This window comes from Lynx rufus, unplaced genomic scaffold (genome assembly GCF_022079265.1).
Source record: "Lynx rufus isolate CCGP_SWC_20201006 ecotype Redwood Valley unplaced genomic scaffold, mLynRuf1.p SCAF_16, whole genome shotgun sequence".
NCBI classification, from domain to species: Eukaryota; Metazoa; Chordata; class Mammalia; order Carnivora; family Felidae; genus Lynx; species Lynx rufus.
Genome location: NW_025814830.1, coordinates 2,406,934 through 2,432,803, shown reverse-complemented (window position 1 = coordinate 2,432,803; position 25,870 = coordinate 2,406,934). Strand labels below are relative to the sequence as shown.

Below are 25,870 nucleotides of genomic sequence, written 5' to 3'. Positions count from 1 at the left end.
GCCTCTAATTAATGAGTGAATGTAGACAAGCACTTAACCTCTCTGTTCTTCTGTGGTCCTTATGTTTCTAAGGAAGGCAGCAGTGCCTGCCTCATGTATTTAATGAGAAATAAGTTATTTCATGGGTGGTAGTTATACTGTTGTTTCACACATAGCAAGTGTTGTGTAATGGTTGTTCATGCAACTCTTGGAAGGCCTCAAATGACTGAAGAACTTTAAGTAATTATTTGAAAGTAAGAAGTGTTGGTGAGTGGAGAATATCAGATTTCAGTTGACATGATTTGTCTGGCCTCTGCCTCCTATTCCCACGCAGGATCCTCTAGCCCAGAAGACAAGTATCAGTCACTGAGGACAGACAGGATGGCCACCAGGGATCTGGCAATAAGAGTGATCTTCTTAATCCAGACTGTGGTTGGAATCCTGGGGAACTTGTCTCTTCTTTACCATTATGTCCTTTTTTCTTTCACTAGGTGTAGGCCAAGGCCCACAGATTTGATTGTCAAGAACCTGATTGTAGCCAACATTTTGGTCCTGGTCTCTTTTGGAATACACCACACCCTGTCAACTTTTGGGTGGTATAACATGTTCAGTGATTTTGGGTGTAAATTCTTCCCCTATGTTCGCGGCGTGAGCAGGGGCGTGTCCATTGGCATGACCTGCCTCTTGAGTGTCTTCCAGGCCATCACGATCAGCCCCCAGAACTCCAGATGGACAGCGCTTAAAGAGAAAGCTCTCAAGTGCCTTGTCCCTTCACTTGTCCTATGCTGGGTCTTGCAGATATTGATAAATATCGTGTATCCTGTGGTTATGGGTAGCACTTTGAACAAGAATAACATCACAAACAGAAAAAGTTTCGGGTACTGTTCAGCTGTTCGTTACGAGAAAACCAGAAATTCATTGAATACAATGTTGTTAACATTACCTGATGTGTTGTATGTGGGGCTCATGCTCTGGGCCAGCGTTTCTGTGGTTTTCCTTCTGTACCAGCACAAGCAGAGGGTCCAACACATTCATCGGACCAGCGGCTCCTCCACATCATCCCCTGAGTCCACAGCCACCAAAACCATTTTCCTCCTGGTGTGTACCTTTGTCTACTTTAATACCCTTTCGTCGGTCTTTCAAATTGTTTTGTCTGTTTTTGACTGTCCCACCTGGTACCTCGTGAACACCAGTTCAGTGCTCACTCTGTGTTTCCCAGCTGTCAGTCCCTTTCTGCTCATGAGCCGAGACCCCAGGGTATCCATGGTCTGCTTTCCCTGTATAAGGAATATAAAATGCCCTCATTTTACGAGAATTGTGTAAATTGTAGGAATTTCCATAATGTTACTCATGTCAGTTATTCCTTCTTCACCTCTGAGTCCTGTATAATTGTGAGAGGCTAACTTAATAATGGTAAGCAGAACATGTTTAACATCTCCTTTAAAGTGAAAAATAGGGGCGCCTGGGTGGCGCAGTCGGTTAAGCGTCCGACTTCAGCCAGGTCACGATCTCGCGGTCCGTGAGTTCGAGCCCCGCATCGGGCTCTGGGCTGATGGCTCGGAGCCTGGAGCCTGTTTCCGATTCTGTGTCTCCCTCTCTCTCTGCCCCTCCCCCGTTCATGCTCTGTCTCTCTCTGTCCCAAAAATAAATAAACGTTAAAAAAACTTAAAAAAAAAAATAAAGTGAAAAATAAGTTACAATAGTAATCATAATGCAATATGATATCATTATCTTATAAATCCTTATTGAAGTTTTGCTAATGATTTTAGTGGAGGAGTTCATAAATTATGCAATTTCAATCATCAGATCCTGAAACAATCTGGATATTATGCAGAACTCTTTGGGAGTGTCATGTAAATTTGTTACAGCAAATATCCCTGAAGTGATGTAGGCATGGAATTAAAGCAAAAGGAGCCTGGAAATGGGTCAGCCTGTGGCTGCTCAACACTGACACTGAAGAGAATGGTATCAGAGGAAAAATTCAGTAAATGAATAAAGCCTTGGACACCCAGTTATGATTGTGGCACATTTCATCCTTAGGAAGGTGGTAGTTAGGTGAAGTATGATGTTATGGGAACATGGGAGGTGAGCATGAGTAAACATTTTCAGATAGAAATGGTCAGATTGGACTGGAGCGGATAGTGGAGAGCATAGATTAAAATTTTAGCTGATTTAAAAAAAAATTATTTTAGAGAGAGAGTGTGAGAATAGAGGGTCAGAAGGAGAGAGAGAATCGAGCTGCATGATAAATGTGGAGCCTGCTTGAGATTCTCTCTCTCTCCCTCTGCCCCCCTCCCAGCCTTGTGCCCTGTCTCTCTTTCTAAAAGAAAAAAATATATAAAAGTATGTTTTTAAAATATATAAAGGCACATTCTCCTGTCATAAGTGTGTCGCTCAAGGAAAGTTCACAAAGTGATCACACTCTGTACCAGGTATTTAGTTCAATGGATAAAATATTGTCAGACTCAGAAGCCCCTTGTGCTCCTTACCAGTCAGTCCTCATCACGGTCATACATGCCGTGACATGGAACAGCATAGGTCACTTTAGGCTCTTTAGTACTGATATAAAGGAAGTAATAGAGCACGAACTCTTTGTATTTGGCTTTTGTCATTTTTTCTGTTGTTTGTGAACTTACTGCTGCATGTTGTTACTGATCATTCATTGGCATTGCTGCAGAGAGGGTTCTCCTGCATAAATTTGAAACTATTAACTCAGTCACTCCACTTTTAATTAGGATAGTGGTGGTTTTCAGTTTGGGTCTATTAGGAATAATGCTGTACGTAAATTTCTACCATGCTTTGTTAGCACGCATAAAACTTTCTGCTGGCCATAGAAGTAACAACGGAGTTGAATGGTGACAGGTTTACATCTCTGCACCTTTAGGAAACAGTGCCCAAGGAGTTTGAAAAATTGTACAAACGTTCACACCCACCAGCAGTGTAGGAGATTTTTGGTTTGTGGACATGCTTGTCAACAGTGTTGATTTTTTTTCCTTTTTCTTTTTGACTTCTGGTTGGTGTGCACTGGTATGAAGTAGTGAACTTTTTTTTTTAATTTGTCTTAAAAATGTTTATTTTTGAGAGAGAGACAGAGTGTGAACAGGGGAAGAGCAGAGAGATAGGGAGACAGAATCAGAAGCAGGCTCCAGGCTCCGAGCTGTCAGCACAGAGCCCGACACAGGGCTCGAACTCACAAACCAGGAGATCATGACCTGAGCCAAAGTCAGACGCTTAACGGACCGAGCCACTCAGGTACCTCATCAAGTAGTGATTTTCTTATACTCTCCTTGATTACTATGGAAGTTGTGCATTGTTTCACATATTCTTTAGACATTGGGAAATATCTTTTTCAAGTATACCTTAGTTTTATTTTGTCCAGTTTTTTCTATCATGTTGTCCTTTTCTTAAAAAAAATTTTTTTTTTACATTTATTTTTGAGAGACAGAGAGAGAGAGAGAGCATGAGCAGGAGAGGGGCAGAGAGAGAGGGAGACACAGAATCCAAAGCAGGCTCCAGGCTCTGAGCTGTCAGCACAGAGCCCAACGTGGGGCCGAACTCACAAACCACGAGATCATGACGCGAGCCAAAGTCGGATGCCCACCTGACTGAGCCACCCAGGAGCCCCTCGTGTTGTCCTTTTCTCAATGTTTTGTAGTAGGTCTGTATATTTGTTAGGCGTGTTTCCTTTCTTGGTCTCTTTTTTCTCATGCTCTCTCTGTGTCTTTGTATGTTCATTTTTTTTCTTGAAATTTATTTATTTTGAGCGAGAGAAAGTGAGAGACAGCATGTGCACGAGTTGGGGGACACTCAGAGAGAGAGAGGGAGAGAGAATCCCAAGCAGGCTTGATGCTGTCAGCACAGAACCTGATGATGGGCTCAAACTCTCGAACTGTGAGGTCTTGACCTGACCTGAACTCAAGAGTGGGATGCTGAACTGACTGAGTTACCCACATGCTGCCTGTCGTTGTATGTGCTGATGAGAAGAAAGTCTTTAAATTCTTTTTATTTTCTAATGTTTATTTGTGAGAGAGAGACACAGAGTATGAGTGGGGGAGGGGCAGAGAGAGAGAGAGAGAGAGAGAGAGAGAGAGAGACAGAATCTGAAGCAGGCTCTAGGCTCTGAGCTGTCAGCACAGCTGACACAAACTCACAAACGGTGAGACCACGACCTGAGCCAAAGTCAGATACTTAACCAACTGAGCCACCCAGGTGCCCCGAGAAGAAAGAAGAAAGTTTTAATGTTAATATAACTCTTTCCTCCTTTATACATAATGCTTATTTCTGTTCAAGAATACTTCCCTTTTTTAAGTTATTTTTACTTTTATTGTAGAGAGAGAGAGCATGAAGGGGGAGAGGGGCAGATGGAAAGAGCGAGAGAAAGAGAGAGGGAGAGAATCTTTAGCAGGCTCCACTCTCAGGTGGAACCCAAGATGGGGCTTGATCTCCCCCTACTTAGCAGAAATCGAGAGTCAGCAGCTCAAATGACTGATCAACCCAGGTGCCCCCAAAATCTTTATATCACGTTAATCTTTAGATTGGCAGTCCTTCCAGAACTGAATTGCTGTATGTGTGGATAGTGAATTCTATTTTTTTCTGATAAGCTAACAAATTTCAATTCTTTCAGAATACACGATGTTATATGTGGAAACAAGGGGAACAGATGTGACCACGAATCTCTTGCTGCCTATTGTGTTTGAATAATACTGCCTTTTGTCTTGGTCCCTGGAGTCTCGTGTCTTCTTGCAGCATCCATGCAGCCGGCAGGCTCACTTACTGGTTTGCAAATGGGGTAAAATCTTATACCCTTTACATTTCTTGAAGTCTTGGCAATGAGGATGGGATAACAATTGAGCAGTACAAGGACTAACCTTTGTGTGTTGCCATAGTAACAGTGGGAAGTTGAGTTGATGTGGTAATTGAGTGCTTTCTGAGTCTGTGTGGACTGCTACAAGAAAATTCACAAGTGTATAGTGTAGAAACGAGTTCACATCTCCCAGGTATGGAGTTTGAAAATCTGAGATCAGGGTGCCAGTGTGGTTGCTGAGGGCCTTTCTCTGGGTTGCAGCCTTCTGCTATTGTCATAAGACAGAATAGGGGAGGGAGTTCTCAGGTCTCTTTGTAAAGGGCACCCATCACTTTCATGAGGGCAGAGCCTTCAGGTCACTTCCCAAAGGCCCCACCTCCAAATGCCATCACCTTGTGGGTTAGGTTTCAATATATGTATTTTTAGGAAACACAAACAGACCATTGCAGGACGCTTTGGAACAAGTTCGACAACCAGTTTGTTTCTATGTCACAATGTAATAGGAATTGTTGTGTTATAGGCTTTGCTTCCCCATTCCAGAAGTTCCAGATGGGATTGTCCCAATCAGGGTGAGGTGCAGGTAGAGAAGTGTTACTGGGACACACAGCCTTTCATTTGCCATCATTGGGGGGTTTCCGTCCACCTCTGATGTACCAAGTTTTCATAACGTATGTGGTATTCTGTCTGTTGGCCTGTTAGAGGCCTCAGTCTTAATCGCTCTGTCTAATGTGCCATCACCTCTGCCAGTAGGGGTGGCTGATATAACCCAAGCAATTCAGAACCCAATAAAGTTCACTAGTAAAGTGCTCAGTCCCTCCAGCAGTGAAGGAAAAATCCTCTTGTTTCCTTCCTATCACCTAGAAGGAAGTCAAGTCTTACTGAACCCCTCGGGTGTGGGAGACAGCACAGGTCTCTGTGAGTGCTGTGTCTGTCATTTGGAGCCTCTGGCAAAGGGAGGAAGCCTCGACCCAGAAGCACCCCATGGTATGTGATTTGGGGGCTCGTGCAACACAGTTAACTGGTGCACTGTTTTGAAACAGCAGTTTTAAAACTAAATACATAAATTTTTAACAATACACTGATTAACTTGCTAGTGTGCTCTCCTCAAAACTGACCCTTAGTAGTGCTTTCACTGTGTGGCTTCATATTCCACTTTTGGAATGAGTCAACATGGACTCACCGGGAAGAGAGTAAGGAAGGGCCTCACGTTTCTCGTGTCGTGAAGGCACACTCTTTCCAGCAACATGCCATGTTGACAAGAAAAAGTCCTACCCATCCCTTCCAAAGAAATTTTTAGCTCCACGGCGTAGCCAAAGCCACTGGCACTAGGAACCCTCAATATCCTGAGGGTCCCCTAAATGCATGGCTCCCTTTGCTGATGGTTTAGGTAGGCTGAACTCTGGTGGTGTCCCCTGGGCCACTGGGTCTGGTTAGTCTCGGTGCTGGCTATGCAAATCCGAAATCAGAGGCAGTCCTTCCTTCACTGGTCGTATGTCAGATTCCTGGGCTGCTGCCAGGGGTCTAGCTGTTGAGTGTGCGACTTGGAAAACAGTGGATGGCAGATGAATGACTTCCCTCACTCCCCCCCACCCACCGCAAACCTTAACGGGCTGTGAACAGTGGAAGCACATTTCACTGCTATAATAATTGTGTGGGTCCCTCATTCAGTGCCCTTGTGAGGCCTGTTCTCACAGAGACTGATCAGAATGAAGCTGCTGATTGAGCCTGTTTCTGATCAGAGGTATCCGTGCATAGCACACTTGTGACTCCCTTGCACGGTTTTATTGAGGTATATGGGACGAATAAAATTGTATGATATCTAATGTGCAGCCTCAGCTAACAAGACCCAGAGCTGTTGGGGTGGAGCGAGATCCCAGAACATGGAGAGCAAGCAATGAAAAATGCAATGCCTCAACATCTCTTTTTATTGGGAGTCTTGCCCTTCTGTTGACACAATGAAGGGGGAGAGAGCATCCCAGGCCTTCCCTTCCCTATCGGCAAACTCACTGTAACAGTCTTCCTAAGATGTTGGTGGAGGTTGTTTTGAGTGAAACTTGGAACAGAGATTAGACCCAACATTTCCCGACAATGTCAGAGGAGACAGACTCCAGGACATACTCACGATGCCAGGCCAGGGATGGAAATTCTGGGTCAGGGAGACAGACACGTGGTGGTGGAGTGTGGCTCTGGGGTTCAGGGCCAAGCCTGCAGAGGTGCAGGGAAGGGGAGACATCTATGCAACGATCTGAGAATTGAATGGGAACTGCTCTCTAAGGTATGGAATGGTTTGGACAAAGGCCTGTTTGGTGTGAGAAAGCGTGACGTGCTGAGGGGGGTCCGATTTTCCACAACTGCTAACCTCCACCAGTGGAAGTGACATGGGGCGTGATAGTCCCTGCGGTGCACCCTGGGGACTTGGAGCTCCAGACTGTGTCCTGAGCAGGATGCCTGGGCAGGCACAGTGTCTCTGGCCTCAAGAGACTCATGCCCTAGGTGGTCTCTGATTCAGAGTCTGAGGTGGATGAAAGATAGATAATGCCCTCGTGTTAGAGTGTGTTAGAAGTTTATTTGGGTGTCTCACTGAGTCTCAGGAACAGGGAGTATGATGACAAAGGGAGAATTTCTGGCAGGTTGATGAAAGAAGTGTATGACAAATGATAGAACTGTACATTGGACAGTAAAATTTGCTGTATGTACATTAGACATACATATTAAAAAGTTTTTTAAAAGGAGGCAGATCATGGGTGGCTTGGTTTGTTGAGCATGTGACTCCTAATTGCGACTCAGGTCATGATCCCAACATGATGGGATTGAGCCCCATGTCAGGCTCCATGCTGAACGGGGAGATTGCTTAAGATTCTCTCTCTCCCTCCATCCTTCTGCTACTCACACTTTCCCTCCCTCCCTCACTCCTCCCCCCTCTCTCTGTCTCTCAAGAAAAAAAAAAAGAGGAAATTCCTGACACATGCTACAGTGTGGTTGCATCTTGAAAATATTATGTTATTTAAAAGAAGTCAATTCCAAAAGATGATAGATTCCATTTGTAGGAAATGTCCCTACTGGACAAATGGATGGAAACAGAAAATAAGCTTATGGTGCCCAGAGTTTGGAGGGATGAGGCTACTTAGGGTGATGGTTGAAGGCTACAAGTTTTTTGTGTGTGTGGTGATAAAAATATTAGGAATTGATTGTGTTAATATGTGCACAGGTGTATGTTAAAAAAAAACACATTGAAACCACTGTGCACTGTAGGTGGTGAATTGCATGTGAATTGTACCACAGTGCTGTCCCAGAGATGGTACGGGAAGATAAGAAAGCTGCAGAGCCTAGTTTATGATTTTACAAAGGAGACTTCAGGAAAAGTTGTAGGTAGCAGGAGGGATCTAACACTTTGAGAGAAGGATAAAGTTACCAGGAAGTTGTAACAATCCTGAAAGTCTGAGTACCTACCATCAGAACTTTAAAATTTGTGAGGGAGCAAAAAGAGAAATAGAGAATCTCACAATTATGTTTCACAATATTTACAGGCTGTGTATGAAGGTCACAGGAGATCAGTAAGGATATGGAAAACTTGAGCAGTGTGTCGATCATGGTGATCTAAATGGGGCACCTACTCCACAATGGCAGATACACATTCTTTACAAGGTCATGAGAACTATTCAACACGATAAGCCAAATTCTGGGACAAAACCAGTCTAAACAAAGGAATTACAAGACATAATCTGTGATCATAATGGAATGAAGTTAGTAGCTGGTAGGAAAAAGATATTAGAAAATTATCCTAGATAATCTGAACTCAGAAAACACACTTCTAAATAAAGATGAGTCGAAGTGGAAGGCTCCAATCAGGTGCCATCTTGAACTGATTTAATAAGAATAGTGCACGTCCAACTTTGTGGGATAGAGCTAACATACTGCCTACTGGGAAACAAAGCATGAAATGTTTTCATGGATTTTGTTTTCTGCCACTTGATTAAATTCCCTATTTAATTGTAGTAGATTTGTTATTTATTTTATTTTTTTTTTAATTTTTTTTTTCAACGTTTATTTATTTTTGGGACAGAGAGAGACAGAGCATGAACGGGGGAGGGGCAGAGAGAGAGGGAGACACAGAATCGGAAACAGGCTCCAGGCTCCGAGCCATCAGCCCAGAGCCTGACGCGGGGCTCGAACTCACGGACCGCGAGATCGTGACCTGGCTGAAGTCGGACGCTTAACCGACTGCGCCACCCAGGCGCCCCGATTTGTTATTTATTTTTAAAGAACTGCTTATTTTCTGTCAATCTGATTTCAATTTTGTTTTTTAAATTTTGTTCAAGTATGGGCCAGAAAAGCCTGTGTTTTATTTTGAGCATTTTATTTCCCCATTTGGTTAGTGAGGATGCTAATCTATAAATTTCTTGTAATGGTTTTGGCATCAGAAGAATGCTAGATTCATAGAGTAAGTTGGAATATCTCACTTCCTCTTTAAATTTGATTGGAGTTTGATAGAATTGGTTTGAATCTCATTATCCCTCCCCCACTGACTGGATGCTAGGTTATTGATTTTAACTGTTACTGTAGTTGCAAGGTTATTGGTTTGCAAGGCTTCCATGGAGTTGAAGAGATTGGATGAGGATTGGAACAAGTTACAGTGCCACAAGGCTCACTGTGATTTGATGTGTGGACTTAATCAGCTGCTCAGCAGGGCAGAAATTATTCACCTCTAACCAGGGCCTCACAAATGGGTCAGAACAGCACACAAAAAATTACATCAACATTTCAATATTCACCTAATCGATTCTAAGCTTGGAAGGGCAACCTGATCTCTCTGCTCTTCTCCTGACATCCATTTATTTCATATTCTTTCTCTCATCATGTAAATATATTCCTTGGGGTCTCTGTCTATTCTACACTTGACCTAGATATTAGCTGGGTCTAGCTTTAACCCTCTGAAATCTTGTCTTTCAGTCTACCAGTTCCACAGTCTTGAAAGGCTAATGTTTTCCCAGGAGTTTGTGCTAATTCCCACAAGCTGACACTATCAGGATCTCCTGTGTTGTGAAAATAGCTTTCCCCATAAAATTAGACATGCTGTCTATAAGGACAGACATCAAACTGAAGCCCTCAGTGAACATTCCCAAAAGAATCCTCTTACACAGAAAAACATCTGGAATCTAAGTGGATGTTGAAAGATGTGGTCAGAATGACAGAAGATTCCAGGGCAGTCTAGGGCAAAGAGTTGGTATCCTCTTAAAATAGTTGTTTTTCTTCCATTGGCCCTCTGAACTGCACTGTTTATGAGGCTTCTTGGATCTTTGCCCTCTTCCTATGCAGTGCCTTCCCCTGCAATTCCTCCCCTCCTGTCTGCCAAGTTGCTGATCTGCCCAAATAAGTTACCTTCTTCTCCATTTGGATAAGGATCGGTAGGCTCTCTCAAGTCTCCGTGCTACCCGAATACCTGAGTATATTGTGATTTAAAGAGTAGTTGAGCTTTGCTTCAGTATAATCCATATTTTAAAGAGTTTCTCCTATTTATCTATCTTCTATCACCTATATTTCAATCTCTGGCTCTGCCTGTTTGTTTTGCATCACAACTATGGTTATTTCAGAAACCGTGAGAGTTTGAGATTAGCCTGCAAGTCTTAATAGCTACCAGCAGAACACAAGAGATTCCTAGATTGAATACAAAGCACTTTATTACTCATGGTCCAGCAGGCAGCATGAACATCCTGATTCCAACAGTTTTCCAAGGCCCTCTTCCTTGTCCTGACCTTATTCCAATCATGGTTCCTTGGAGGGGTCCCAATGAATGCTACACATGGAGTGTTTACATCATACCTGAGGAACCCTGAGTATACAAAATCCAAGACTTATAAGGGTATTCTAGCACACCTGCTGTACTCTTTGACCCTGGGGAAGACTTTAGCTTTGTTTCCCTGTACAGCAAATAAGTCAGCATGGTGTTCCAGTGGGTGACACTGTCCTTGTCTCCCAAGGTATTTTTCTAATCACACATAAGGTAATCCAGTATAGAAGAAAAGCTGTCCATGCTTCTGTAGGAGGCATGTACGTATGTGAGAAACCCACGGTAGAACTGTCTTCCAACAATGTCTAGCAGTCATTTCTGGACTGTATTGGCTCCTGTCACAATTTCCCATGAATTCATCCCTTGTTCAAATGCTCTGATTAGTCTCACAAATGGCTAGGATCAGATTCATTCAATTTTCATCAAATAACATTTGATTGAGACCACTATCAACAGGATACTATGTATCAGGATGAGGTGAACCTGCACACAGGTCCCAGTGACAGATCATCATCTTGAGAGCCTGAGGAGCCCGCCTGAGCACATGTGGTGTGGACTATATTGATCATATCAAATAAAATACAAGTATTCACTGAAAAATAATTAACATATTTGTTGTTGTTGTTGTTAAGCCTCCCAGAGTTGAGGTTAGAATTTTTTTTTTATTTTTTATTTTTTCAGTATATGAAGCTTATTGTCAAATTGGTTTCCATACAACACCCAGTGCTCATCCCAAAAGGTGCCCTCCTCAATATCCATCACCCACCCCCCCCCACCCCCCATCAACCCTCAGTTTGTTCTCAGTTTTTAAGAGTCTCTTATGCTTTGGCTCTCTCCCACTGAGGTTAGAATTTTAAATAACACTTAGTTTGCATGAATCGGTGCTATCATGTTGTACCTCTGGTATTTTCATAGGTCTTCCTACCTGCATAACGTAGGCACTGCCATTGCATTATTTTCATTGTAAAGAGGAGAATTTGGGACACAGAGGTTGAGTGATCTGTCTAAATTCACATGCTGGCAGAGGAGGGGCAGAGAGAGAGGGAGACACAGAATCTGAAGCAGGTTCCAGGCTCTGAGCTGTCAGCACAGAGCCTGATGTGGGGCTTGAGCTCATGAAGGGCGAGATCATGACCTGAGTTGAAGTCGAACGCTTAACCGACTGAGCCACCCAGGCACCCCTTTCTCAGACTCTTAAGTATAGAGAATACACTGATGGTTACCAGTGGGGAGGTGGATGCAGGGTATGGGTTAAATTACTGATGGGGATTAAGGTGTGCACTCATTGTTATGAGCACCAGGTATTATATCGAAGTGTTGAATCTCTATATTACACACCTAAAATTAATATAACAGTATACGTTAACTAATTGGATTTAAAAGAAGAACAAAAAAAACTTTCTGTATATTGTTTGGAATAATATACAACCTTTCTGTAGTATTAGGAAAAATAATTATATTTCCTGATTAAAAAAAGAGTTAAATATTGTCGTTCCACACATCATGGGATGTGGATTGTTAATCAAGTTGCTTTGTGCACATATGAATGAATGGTCTCAGTGGTTCTTGAGATGGGCTGACCTCTCCACCATTTTTGCATGTTCTCACAGTGCATATATACTTGTGAACTTTCCCTTGAATGGCTGTAAAATGCAAGATCCCACCATCTGCATACCCTCATGCCTTCACCTTTTATTAAATGGTCACTTTTGATGTTGAACAATTTAATAGAAAATGTAAAGGAGAAAATGTAATCTTAGAGCAAATGTACACCTGCATCATGTGCTTTATCTAAATTCACCAATCATTACTGTTTTCTCACCAGTCCTTTTTTATCTGTTGACATGTCTTTGCTGTTTCATGTGAGAATAATTTGTCACCATATTGACATTTTGCCCGAATACCAGAATATTTATCTCTTTACGTGAAGGTTATTCTGCTAATGCAATAAAACCTTCACACTTAAGAAAGGATACTAGTGTTATGCTATCATTTCATAGACAGATTTCCCACAGTGATACAATGATGCATTTTTTGTCTGTTTTCAGAAATCTAGGATCCAGTCATGTCACAGGGACTTAATTTATTGTCTTCTTTCTTTAGTTTCTTTAACCTAGAACAGTTACCACTCTTGTTTTTAACTTATCCTCAGTGTAAGTGACAGTTTTGAAGAATGCACTCTTTGTTTTTCAGAATGTCTCTCAGCATGGATTTCTGTGATTGTGTCTGTTATCCTGTGTCTCAGGTACAACATTTGAGGAGAACTTCTACACACAGATGATGGTGGGACCTGCTGAGTGTATCACCTCAGAGGCAAAGGTTATAAGGAAATGTTGGTGGACTAGATGTGTGGATAAGTTTCTTTTTGGGAGAAGCAGGAGACTTGCCTTGATTGTTGAAGTGAGCTGGGTAGAGAAATTGTGCCCGGAAGATTTTCAGGGTCCTGAAGGAGCCCTGTCAGCTCCCAGATGCAGACTGATCAGAAGTCTAATTCTTAGCATAGAGTATCCCAAAGAATCTGTTTCAGAAAAATGCCCAGATGATTCCTAGGCTCATTAATTTGAGAAGTAATGTGTACCTAAATGGTCCCTGGCACAGGTTTCACATTTAGGATCACCATGGGGTTTCAGAAACACCATCACGTGTGCTCTACTGACGTCTTCCATTTTCATCCTGTGAGCTGTTATGTCTCCAGGACTCATTTCTGAGAGTGGAGCCCAAGCTCTGGCCCATGGGGAGGTAACAGGGGTCTGCTGTGCCTGGTTTTGTAGGAGGATCTTGGTGCCGTCTCGTCCCCTGTGCTGTAGCAGGATTTGAGATGTTTCTAGGAGGGCAATGTCTCTGAAGACAGGGGAGGAGAAACTTGTGGTAGGACCTTCAGATCAGAATTGTTTGTCTTTGAATCCATCCTGTGGAAAAGGACATGGAAGGGCAGCCTTTTCTGCCTTTGATGGTGCTTCTGCTTGTGGGGAGGCAGGCAGAAGGGAAGGTATATCAGTTTGCTGCAGTTGCCATAACAAGGACCCTGAACAGAGTGACCAAAACAACAGAAATTTATTGTGTGGCAGTTCTGGAGGCTAAAAGTCCGAGATCAAGGTGTCCTCAGGGCCATGCTCTCTGTGAATATCCTGGGGGAGAGTCTGCTCCAGGCCACTTTAGCATAACTTCATGTTGTGTCTACCCTTCATGTATGTGTGGTTTATTTTATTTTATTTTTTAAATTTACATCCAAATTAGTTAGCATATAGTGCAACAATGATTTCAGGAGTAGATTCCTTAATGCCCCTTACCCATTTAGCCCATCCCCCTCCCACAACCCCTCCAGTAACCCTCTGTTTGTTCGTCATATTTAAGAGTCTCTTATGTTTTGTCCCACTCCCTGTTTTTATATTACTTTTGCTTCCCTTCCCTTATGTGCATCTGTTTTGTCTCTTAAAGTCCTCCTATGAGTGAAGTCATATGATATTTGTCTTTCTCTGACTAATTTCACTTAGCATAATACCCTCTAGTTCCATCCACGTAGTTGCAAATGGCAAGATTTCATTCTTTTTTATTGCAGAGTAATATTCCATTGTGTATATATACCACATCTTCTTTATCCATTCATCCATCGATGGACATTTGGGCTCTTTCCATATTTTGGCTATTGTTGATAGTGCTTCTGTAAACATGGGGGTGCATGTGTCCCTTTGAAACAGCACACCTGTATCCCTTGGATAAATGCCTAGTAGTGCAATTGCTGGGTTGTAGGGTAGTTCTATTTTTAATTTTACAAGGAACCACCATACCGTTTTCCAGAGTGGCTGCACCAGTTTGCATTCCCACCAGTGCAAAAGAGATCCTCTTTCTCTGCATCCTCACCAACATCTGTTGTTGCCTGAGTTGTTAATGTTAGCCATTCTGACAGGTGTAAGGTGGTATCTCATTGTGGTTTTGATTTGTATTTCCCTGATGATGAGTGATGTTGAGCATTTTTTCATGTGTCGGTTGGCCATCTGGATGTCTTCTTTGGAGAAGTGTCTATTCATGTCTTTTGCCCATTTCTTCACTGGAGTATTTGTTTCTTGGGTATGGAGTTTGAGAAGTTCTTTATAGATTTTGGATACTAACCCTTTACCTGATATGTCATTTGCAAGTATCTTCTCCCATTCTGTCAGTTGCCTTTTAGTTTTGATGACTGTTTCCTTTGCTGTGCAGAAGCTTTTTATTTTGAAGAGGTCCCAGTAGTTCATTTCTGCTTTTGTTTCCCTTGTCTGTGGAGACGTGTTGAGTAAGAAGTTGCTGTGGCCAAGATCAAAGAGGTTTTTGCCTGCTTTCTTCTCAAGGATTTTGATGGCTTTCTGTCTTACATTGAGGTCTTTCCTCCATTTTGAGTTTCTTTTTGTGTATGGAGTAAGAAAGTGGTCCAGGTTCATTCTTCTACATGTTGCTGTCCAGTTTTCCTGCATGACTTGCTGAAGAGACTGTCTTTATTCCATTGGATATTCTTTCCTATTTTGTCAAAGATTTGTTATACATTTGTGGGTCCATTTCTGGGTTCTCTACTCTGTTCTGAGTGTCTGTTGTTGTGCCAGTACCATACTGTCTTGATGATTACAGCTTTGTAGTATAGCTTGAAGTCTGGGGTTGTGATGCCTCCTGCTTTGGTTTTCTTTTTCAAGATTGCTTTGGCTATTCGGGGTCTTTTCTGGTTCCACACAAATTTTAGGATTATTTGTTCTAGCTCTGTGAAGAATGCTGGTGTTATTTTGATAGGAACTGCATTGAATATGTAGATTGCTTTGGGTAGTATCAACATTTTAACAAAATTTGTTCTTCCTATCCAGGAGCATGGAATCTTCCTCCATGTTTTTGTGTCTTCTTCAATTTCTTTCATAAGCTTTCTATAGTTTTCAGTGTATAGATTTTTCACCTCTTTGGTTGGATTTATTCCTAGGTATTGTATGGTTTTTGGTGCAACTGTAAATGGGATCTATTCCTTGATTTCTCTTTCTGTTGCTTCATTGTTGGTGTAGAGGAATGCAACCAATTTCTGTGCATTGATTTTATATCCTGCCACTTTGCTGAATTCGTGAATCAGTCCTAGTAGTTTTTTGGTGGAATCTTTTGGGTTTTCCATATAGAGTATCATGTCATCTGGGAAGAATGAAAGTTTGACCTCCTCCTGGCTGATTTGGATGTCTTTTATTTCTGTTTTGTCTGATTGCATAGGCTAAGACTTCCAATACTATGTTGAATAACAGTGGTGAGAGTGGACACCCATGTCTTGTTCCTGACCTTAAGGAGAAAGCTCTCAGTTTTTCCCCATTGAGGATGATATTAGCGTTGGCTCATTCATATATGGCTTTTATGATCTCCGGGTACGATCCTTCTATCCCTACTTTCTTGAGGGTTTTTATCAAGAAAGGGTGCTGTATTTTGTCAAATGCTTTCTCTGCATCTATTGAGAGGATCATATGGTTCTTGTCCTTTCTTCTATTGATGTGATGAATCACGTTAATTGTTTTGCAGATATTGAACCAGCCCTGCCTCCCAGGTATAAATCCCACTTGGTCATAGTGAATAATTTTTTTTAATGTATTGGTGGATCCAGTTGGCTAATATCTTGTTGAGGATTTTTGCATCCATATTCATCAGGGAAATTGGTCTATAGTTCCCTTTTTTAGTGGGGTTGCTGTCTGGTTTTGGAATCAAGGTAATGCTGGCTTCATAGAATAAGTTTGGAAGTTTTCCTTCCATTTCTATTTTTTGGAACAGCTTCAAGAGAATAGGTGTTAACTCTTCCTTAAATGTTTGGTAGAATTCCCCTGGAAAGCCATCTGGTCCTGGACTCTTGTTTGGGGGAAGGTTTTTAGATTACTAATTTGATTTCCTTACTGGTTATGGGTCTGTTCAAATTTTCTATTTCTTCCTGTTTCAGTTTTGGTAGTGTGTATGTTTCTAGGAATTTGTCCATTTCTTCCAGATTGCTCATTTTATTGTCATATAGTTGCTCATAATATTCTCTTATTATTGTTTTTATTTCTGCTGTGTTGGTTGTGATCTCTCCTCTTCATTCTTGATTTTATTTATTTGGGTCCTTTCCTTTTTCTTTTTGATCAAACTGGCTAGTGGTTTATCAATTTTGTTAATTCTTTCAAAGAACCAGCTTCTGGTTTCATTGATCTGTTCTACTGTTTTGTTTTTTTGCCTTTTTTGTTTGTTTGTTTCGATAGCATTAATTTCTGCTTTAATCTTTATTATTTCTTGTCTTCTGCTGGTTTTGGGTTTTATTTGCTGTTCTTTTTCCAGCTCTTTAAGGTGTAAGGTTAGGTTATATATCTGATATCTTTCTTCCTTCTTTAGGAAGGCCTGGGTTGCTATATACTTTCCACTTATGACCTCCTTTGCTGCATCCCAGAGGTTTTGGGTTGTGGTGTTATCATTTTCATGGGCTTCCATATACTTTCTAATGTCCTCTTTAACTTCTTGGTTAGCCCATTCATTATTTAGTCTCCAAGTATTTGTTACCTTTGCAAATTTTTTCTTGTGGTTGATTTCAAGTTTCATAGTGTTGTGGTCTGAAAATATGCACGGTATGATCTCGATCTTTTTGTACTTGCTGAGGGCTGATTTGTGTCCCAGTATGTAGTCTATTCTGGAGAACATTCCATGTGCACTGGAGAAGAATGTATATTTTGCTGCTTTAGGATGAAATGTTCTGATTATATGTGTTAAATCCATCTGGTCTAGTGTGTCATTCAAAGCCATTGTTTCCTTGTTGATTTTTTTGATTAGACGATCTGTCCATTGCTGTGAATGGGGTGTTGAAGTCTCCTACTATTATGGTATTACTATCAATGAGTTTCTTTATGTTTGTGACTAATTGATTTATATATTTGGGTGCTTTCACATTTGCCGCATAAATGTTTATAATTGTTAAATTTTCTTGGTGGATAGACCCCTTAATTATGATATAATGCCCTTCTTCATCTCTTGATACAGTTTCTATTTTAAAGTCTAGATTGTCTGATATAAGTACGGCTACTCCGGCTTTCTTTTGTTGACCATTAGCATGATAGATGGTTCTCCATCTCCTTACTTTCAATCTGAAGGTGTCTTTAGGTCTAAAGTGGGTCCCTTGTAAACAGCATATAGATGGATCTTGTTTTCTTATGCATTCTGTTACCCTGTATCTTTTGATTGGAGCATTGAGTCCATTGATATTAGAGTGAGTACTGAAAGATATGAATTTATTGCCATTATGTTGCTTGTAGAGTTGGAGTTTCTGGTGGTGTTCTCTGGTCCTTTCTAGTCTTTGTTGCTTTTGGTATTTAATTAATTAATTAATTAATTAATTAATTTCATCTTTTTTCCCCTCACAGAGTCCCCCTTAAAATTTCTTGCAGGGCTGTTTTAGTAGTCACAGACTCCTTTCATTTTTGTTTGTCTCGGAAACTTTTTATCTCTCCTTCTATTTTGAGTGACAGCCTTTTTGGATAAAGAATTCTTGGCTGCATATTTTTCTGAATCCGCACACTGAATATATCCTGCCATTCCTTTCTGGCCTGCCACGTTTCTGTGGATAGGTCTGCTGCAAACCTGATCTGTCTTCTCTTGTAGGTTAAGGACTTTTTTCCCTTGCTGCTTTCATGATTCTTTCCTTGCCTGAGTATTTTGTGAATTTGACTATGCTATGCCTTGTTGATGGTCGGTTTTTGTTGAATCTAATGGGAGTCCTCTGTGCTTCCTGGATTTTGATGTCTGTGTCTTTTCCCAGTTTAGGAAAGTTTTCAGCTATGATTTGCTCACATAACCCTTCTACCCATATTTCTCTCTCTTCCTCTTCTGGGACCCCTATGATTCTGATGTTGTTCCTTTTTGATGAGTCACTGATTTCTCTAATTCTTAAATTTTTTAAAATGTTTATTTACTTTTGACAGAGTGAGAGAGAGACAGAGCATGAGCGGGGGAGGGGCATAGAGAGAGGGAGACACAGAATCCAGGCTCTGAGGTGTCAGCACAGAGCCCGACGCGGGGCTCGAACTCACAGACTGCGAGATCATGACCTGAGCTGAAGTTGGACGTTCAACCTACTGAGCCACCCAAGTGCCCCTGATTTCTCTAATTCTTAAATCATGCTCTTTTGCCTTAATCTGCCTCTTTTTTTCTCCTTCATTATTCTCTATAAATTTGTCCTGTATATCTCTGATTCCCTGTTCTGCCTCATCCATCCTTGCCACTGTGGCATCCATTCGAGGTCACAGCTCAGTTATAGCATTTTTTATTTCATGCTGACTAGCCTTTACTTCTCAAAGAGGTAAAAAATCTGTATGCTGAAAACTATAGAAAGCTTATGTAGAAATTGAAGAAGACACAAAGAAATGAAAAAATATTCCATGCTCATGGATTCAAAGAACAAATGTTATTAAAATGTCAATACTCTCCAAAGCAATCTCCACATTCAATGCAATCTCAATCAAAATGCACCAGCTTTCTTCACAGAGTTAGAGCAATCCTAAAGTTTTTATGGAACCACAAAAGACCTCAAATAGCCAAAGTAATGTTGAAAAAGAAAACCATGGGCGCCTGGATGGCTCAGTGGGTTGGGCGTCCGACTTCGTCTCATGATCTTGTGGTTCGTGGGTTCGAGCCCCGCATCGGGCTCTGTGCTGACAGCTCAGAGCCTGGATCCTGCTTTGTATTCTGTCTTCCTCTCTCTCTGACCCTTCCCCGCCCATGCTCTGTCTTTCCCTCTCTCAAAAAGAAATAAACATTAAAAAAACGTGTAAAGAAAAAAGAAAGTAAACCAAAGCAGGAAGTTTCATAATTCCAGACTTTAGCCTGTATTTCAAAGTTGTAATCATCAAGACAGTATGATATTGTCACAAAAACAGACACATAGACCAATGGAATATAATAGAGAACCCAGAAATGGACCCACTAATGTATGGCCAACTAATCATTGACAAAACAAGAAAGAGTATCCAGTGTACTGGATGGTGCTGGGAGAACTGGACAGCAACATGCAGAAGAATGAAACTGGACCAATTTCTAACACCATACACAAAAATAAATTCAAAATGGATGAATAACCTAAATATGATTCAGGAAACCATCAAAATCCTACAGGAGAAAACAGGCAGCAACCTCTTTGTCCTCAGCTGCAGCAACTTCATACTTGACATGTCTCCAAAGGCAAGGGAAACAAAAGGCAAAATGAACTACTGGGACCTCATCAAGATAAAAAGCTTCTGCAGAGCAAAGGAAACAGTCAACAAAACTAAAAGGCAACCAATGGAATGGGAGAAGATATTTGCAAATGACATATCGGATAAAGGGTTAGTATCAAAATCTATAAAGAATTTACCAAACTCAACACCTGAAAAACAAATAACCCAGTGAAGAAATGGGCAGAAGACATGAATAGACCCTTTTCTAAAGAAGACATCCAGATGGCAAACAGACACATGAAAAGATGCTCAACATCACTCATCATCAGGGAAATACAAATCAAAACCACACTGAGATACCACCTCACACCAGTCAAAGTGGCTGACATTAACAACTCGGGAAAGAACAGATGTTGGCGAGGATGTGGAGAAAGGGGAACCCTCTTGCACTGTTGGTGGGAATGCATGTTGGTGCAGCCAGTCTAGAAAACAATGTGGAGGTTCCTCAAAAAATTAAAAATAGAATTACCCTACAACCCAGCAATAGCACTACTAGGGATTTATCCAAAGGATACAGGAGTGCTGATTTGAAGGGGCACATGCCCCCAATGTGTATAACCGTGCTATCAACAATAACCAAAGTATGGAAAGAGCCAAAATGTCCATCAACTGATGAATGGATTAAGAATGTGTGGTATATGTATACGTGGAATACTTGACGATGTAAAAGAATGAAATCTTGCCATTTGTGACCATGTGGATGGAACTAGAGGTGTTAATGCTAAGCAAAATAAGTCAGAGAAACACTGATATCATGATTTCACTCATATGTGGAATTGGAGAAAGTTAACAGATGATCAGAGGGATAGGGATAAGGATGATCATAGGGATAAAATAAGATAAAAACAGGGAGGCAAACCATAAGAGACTCTTAAATACGGAGAATAAAGTGAGGATTGATGGGTGGGGAAAATGGATCATGAGCATTAACGAGGGCACTTGTTGGGATGAGCACTGGGTGTTACATATAAGTAATGAATCACTGGATTCTACTCCTGAAGAAAAGACTACACTGTATGTTAACTAACTTGAAAATTCAATAAATAAATAAATAAATTCAAGATAAAAAAAAAAGGCTTATTTTGATGCCATAAAAAAAAGGCGTATTTGCAAACTACGTTTTTTCCAGATGATGAGAAAGAGGCCCGGAGAACTGAAGAGCAAAGGGGGAAAAAGTCTTTCTCAGGCAAATATTGGCTTCCAGGTAAGATGCTGTGTCCTTTCTTCTCCCTGAGAGGTCATTTGTTTATAACTTGAAAACCTTTACTTCTCTCTCTCAACCCTGTCACCCTGGCCCCTTGTCCTGGACTCTGTGTCTCACACGCCCACTCTCCTGTCCAGCGCTCTCTGTCCTGGGCCCATGGTGCCCTCCTGCCCAGACTGCTTCTTTCCCTCAGGTTTTGCATCCTTTCCCACACACTAGTGGTCTCTAGAGATGCTAGCTAGAAACTTGTAGTTGTTCTTGGTAATTGGCAAGTAGGAAGAATGTTTGCAAAAATATTCTGAGGACCCAAGCCTATCACTGCTAGTGCTGCTTCAGGTGCAATGCTAATTGCCGTTGTGAGGGGAGGGGGGGGTCACACAGTCATAAACACACATCTCAGGGCCCAGCTGCCCATCTTGCACACGTACTCACTTCTCTGACTGTCAACACAGAATCTGGCTCAGTGCTAAAGCTACACGGGAAGGTGGAATACCTCCTGAACCAGGAGCTGAGTTGGTATAAAGAGATGGGGTCCTACACCTACACCCATCCCTGATGACTCCTAAGGCTCATAGTGTAATCCTCACTGACAGTGATTATGTGGTTTCACCCAAGTGGTCATGTAATCTGATTTTTAATGTGCTTGAGGGCTGTATTTGTGGACTCCCTGTTCAGCCTACTTTGCAGGAACCATAGACATAACGGTCAGGTTTCTAAGGTGCATTCAACTAAATAGTCAGATGAATGTATAGTAATCATCTGATTGTGTGCAGAAAAATGTGTCTGATCGCTGTTGCTGGACTAGAAATGTTTTCTGTAACTCCGCATCTATGACGCACTGAATAGATTAAATAATTGTGTCTCGATTATGGGGAGACTTTTCCCAGTAATGTCAAGAAAACAGCTTTTAAATAAAATGTAACTTTGGTTTCAGGGCGAGATTTTTAGGCTCAAATGTATCTTGTGATATTTCTGATGCTTTTAAATATTATAATAGCAATCCAAAAAGTTGTATCACTTATACAATATACAAAGTTCTTGCATTAACATTTCATTTTGCATATTTCTTATATTGCAATATCTTTCACAAATCTTGCTTTATTGGTACTAATTTTATTTAACTCAAGTATTAAAAGTGATATTATGTACATATATATGTGTGTGTGTGTGTGTGTGTGTGTGTGTGTGTGTGTCACCATACTTACAGAGTTCCTGTGTCTTGTGGTATTGCACTTTTGCTCGTGGAATGAAAGCAAATGATTCTTTCTGTTGTCATCTTAATGGAACATGGGTCAGCCTGTGGCAGGTCATTAAATCCAGGTTGTCACGGGGCAGGAACCTGCAGCTTTGTAGTCCTGCCTCAGTGCACCTACAGTTTACTGAGGTCTCTAGGGTATTATTCACAGTTTATATTTGCCTGTAAGAAAAAGTCTTCATAAATAACTAGAAACTTGTTATTAATAAAAATTCAAATTAAATAGCACTAATTTAAATTGAAATGATAAGGTACAAAGACAAATCTAAATTTAGATCTTGGTTTATTTTAAGAACACACCTGGAACACTTATGTGGCTCAGTTGGTTAAGTGTCCGACTCTTGATTTCAGCTCAGGTCATGAGCTCAGTGTTCCTGAGATCGAGCCCCATGTTGGGCTCTGAGTTGGGATTTTCTCTGTCCCTCTCACTTCTGCCCCTCCTCCACTTGCTCTCCCTCTCTCTAAATAAATAAATAAAATATTTTAAAAATACAGAAAAAATAAAGAACACAGCTTACTAGCATTTTCTTATATTATGGATTAAATGCACTAATTTTGTTCCCCACCCAGCCATGTTCCAGTCCCCACTCTATCCCTTATTTGTGAATGAATTCAGACAAAGCAGTTAATCTCTCTGTGCTTATGTGGTCCTCATCTTTATAAGGAATGTAATAGTGCCTGCCTCATGTATTTATAAGAAATATTAAGTTAGTACATGGGTGGTTGTTATAACACTGATTCACATGTAGCAAATGTTGTATAACGGTTGTTCATGCACCTCTTGGAAGGCCCTAAATGACTGAAGAACTTTAAGTAATTATTTGAAAGTAGGAAGTGTTGGGAAGTGGAGAATATCGGATTTCAGCTGACATGATTCATGTGGCCCCTGCCTCCTGTTCCCACCTAGGATTCTCTAGCCCAGAAGACAAGTATCAGTCACTTAGGACTGACAGCATGGCCACCAGGGATCTGGCAATAAGAATGATCTTCTTACTAGTGTTTCCTGTCTTCTCTTCATTGTGATTCCTCAAAACCTAAACATAAGTGGAAGCATTTATTGTTCTCAGTATGTGCTGCTAAATAAAAAGGAAAAACAGAAAAAAAAATATAAAATCCCCTCGTCTTATGAGAAATCTGTAAATCGAATGTATTTCCATAATGTTTGTTTGGTAATTTACTCATCCCCCTCAGAGTCTCCAGTACAATTATGAGAGGCTAACCCAAGAATGGTAAACAGAACATACTAAGCATTTTCTTCAGTGTTAACAAAAAATTATAATAACTGTAATATTATATAATTATCTTGTAAATACTCGTGTGATTGACGTTTTACTAATGTCTGCCATTCTGGAGGAGTTCAGAATTTATGTGTATATAAACACCAGGTCTTGAAAAAATCCAGATATTATGGAGAAAACTTTGAGCATGTAACTTAAATTTGTCACAGTAAATTTTCCAAAAGTGAAGTAGGCATGGTATTATAAGAAAAAGAGCCTGGCAATGGGTCAGCATGTGGCAGGTCATCAGTGACACTGAATAGAATAGTGCTGGAGGGAAAATAAAGTCAGCAAAGAAAGCTTTGGGGAGCCAGGTATAATTGTGTAATGTCATACCAGAGAGGCGGGAGTCAGTCATGTGATGTATGATGTTTGGGAGCATGGGAGATAAGCTTGTGGGAACATTTTCAGGGAGAAATGGACAGGTTGGACTGGAGAGGGTAGTGGACAGCATAGAATTACATTTTAGCTGGTTCTTAAACAATATCAAGTGATTGTGACATTTTTATAAGCCATGAATTCCATGGAATTGGTACCTGGAGAAGAAAGATTTTTCCCTCCTTTGTGAATATGATTTGGGCATGTTGGGAAGAAAGAGGTTTGGAGGTGCACACTTGAGTCTTTGAAGTGAAGATATTAGTTAATGTTGGAGACTTCCACTCAATTTGGAGCCCTGAAGGGAGTGCCATCTGAAGGGCAGAGACATGAATCCATTCTGTTTATGTGGATTTTGTGACTCCTTGACTTTCAATTCTCTTTGATTTTAGGAGAGATTTTTATATAGCTATCTCTGTATTCACATTCTGAACCTGATATAAACTATCGAGAATTTAATAATTTGAAAAAAATTTTTGACCCAATGGATATATCCATTTTTACAGATTAAAGATAGAACCTTGTACCACAAATGGAATCCATATTTGTAGCTCACATGAGGCACGTAAATATTAACTACATTTTTAGATCACAAAACACGAAGAAGAAAAATAGATAAATACATGCCTACCTTCAATTATTGTGTGTAGGGATCTATATCTGTGTGTGATCTGTGTGTGTTTATACATATAAATGTAGACTTAATTATGTTTGTTATCTATCAATTAACATATTGGAAAATTGTACATTAAGAACAATTTTAGGGGTGCCTGGGTGGCTCAGTCAGTTAAGTGACCGACTTTGACTCAGGTCATGATCTCACACTTCGTGGGTTCAAGCCCCACGTCAGGCTCTGTGCTGCACACTTGCTCGGAGCCTGGAGCCTGCTTCAGATTCTGTGTCTCCTTCTCTCTCTGCCCCTACCCTGCTTGTGCTCTGTCTCAGTCTCTCGAAAATAAATAAATGTAAAAAAAATTTTTTTTAAAGAATTTTAAATAGTACTAGTTACAATTATGACAAAACTCAAAATGTATGTGATAGTATGTGTATATTTCCATGCTAGTTGTTTGATTGTAAAATTCCATAAAATGTATTTTTAATTTTTATACTTTAATTCAGTTTCTTTGCCATACCTCTTATGAAAACATCCAATGAATGTAGTAAAAATTGCTTGATTTTTAAAGGTATAATTAATGCATTTAACTGTAATATAATAATTGATACATTTGAATGCAATGGGGTTTATTATTTAATCTATGTTAACTACTCTTCTATGGATTGCAAAATATAATTTTCATTTATAATTCTACATTATAATTGAACTTCTTTCTTTGAAGTTGTATACTCATCATTTCTGTTTTACCTAGAAATTTCAGCTCACATTTAAAAGCTAATCACAGTGTCATTTTATTTAATATTCTTAAACCCCACCTTTATAATATATGGACAGCTCTAATCTATTTACCATATCCCATCTTTTTGAGGCTGATATGTATTTGAAAAATTTAAAGACACATGCACTGGTGATAAGTGCATTGCTCAAGAAAAGTTCACAAAGTGAACACATTCTGTACTCAGTACCTAGATCAATCAATAGAATATTGTCAGACTTTTGCTCCTTACCAGTCACTATTCCTCTGGGCCATCAGTACTCTGACATGCATGGCACAACATAGGTTACTTTAGCCTGTCTTGCATCTTATATAAAGAAGGTAATAGAGCATTAACTCTTTTGTATTTGCTTTTGTCATTCCTTCTGTTGTTTATGAATTTATTGCTGCATGCTGTATTAATCATTTATTGGCATTGCTGTGTAGGGTTCCATTGTGTGCATATAAAACAATTTACCTAATCATTCCACCATTAATTAGCATATGAGTGGTTTTCAGTTTGTGACTATTAGGAATACCACTGGTATCTAAATGTAGACCATCCTTTGTTGGCACACATACATATTTCTGTTGGCTATATAAGTA

At 40.5% G+C, this 25,870-nt stretch overlaps 1 protein-coding gene across 1 annotated transcript; it reads left to right on the top strand.

Moving 5' to 3' along the window:
• The first annotated feature begins 276 nt into the window (after positions 1–276).
• On the top strand, positions 277–1,302 carry LOC124510837 (vomeronasal type-1 receptor 4). Its single transcript, XM_047077516.1, has one exon. It carries the CDS (start codon positions 277–279, stop codon positions 1,300–1,302), a length of 1,026 nt encoding a protein of 341 aa, XP_046933472.1.
• The last annotated feature ends 24,568 nt before the right edge of the window (positions 1,303–25,870 follow it).

Coding starts and splice junctions, on each gene's coding strand:
- LOC124510837 (XM_047077516.1), top strand. CDS start 277: ATGATTTGTCTGGCCTCTGCCTCCTATTCCCACGCAGGATCCTCTAGC.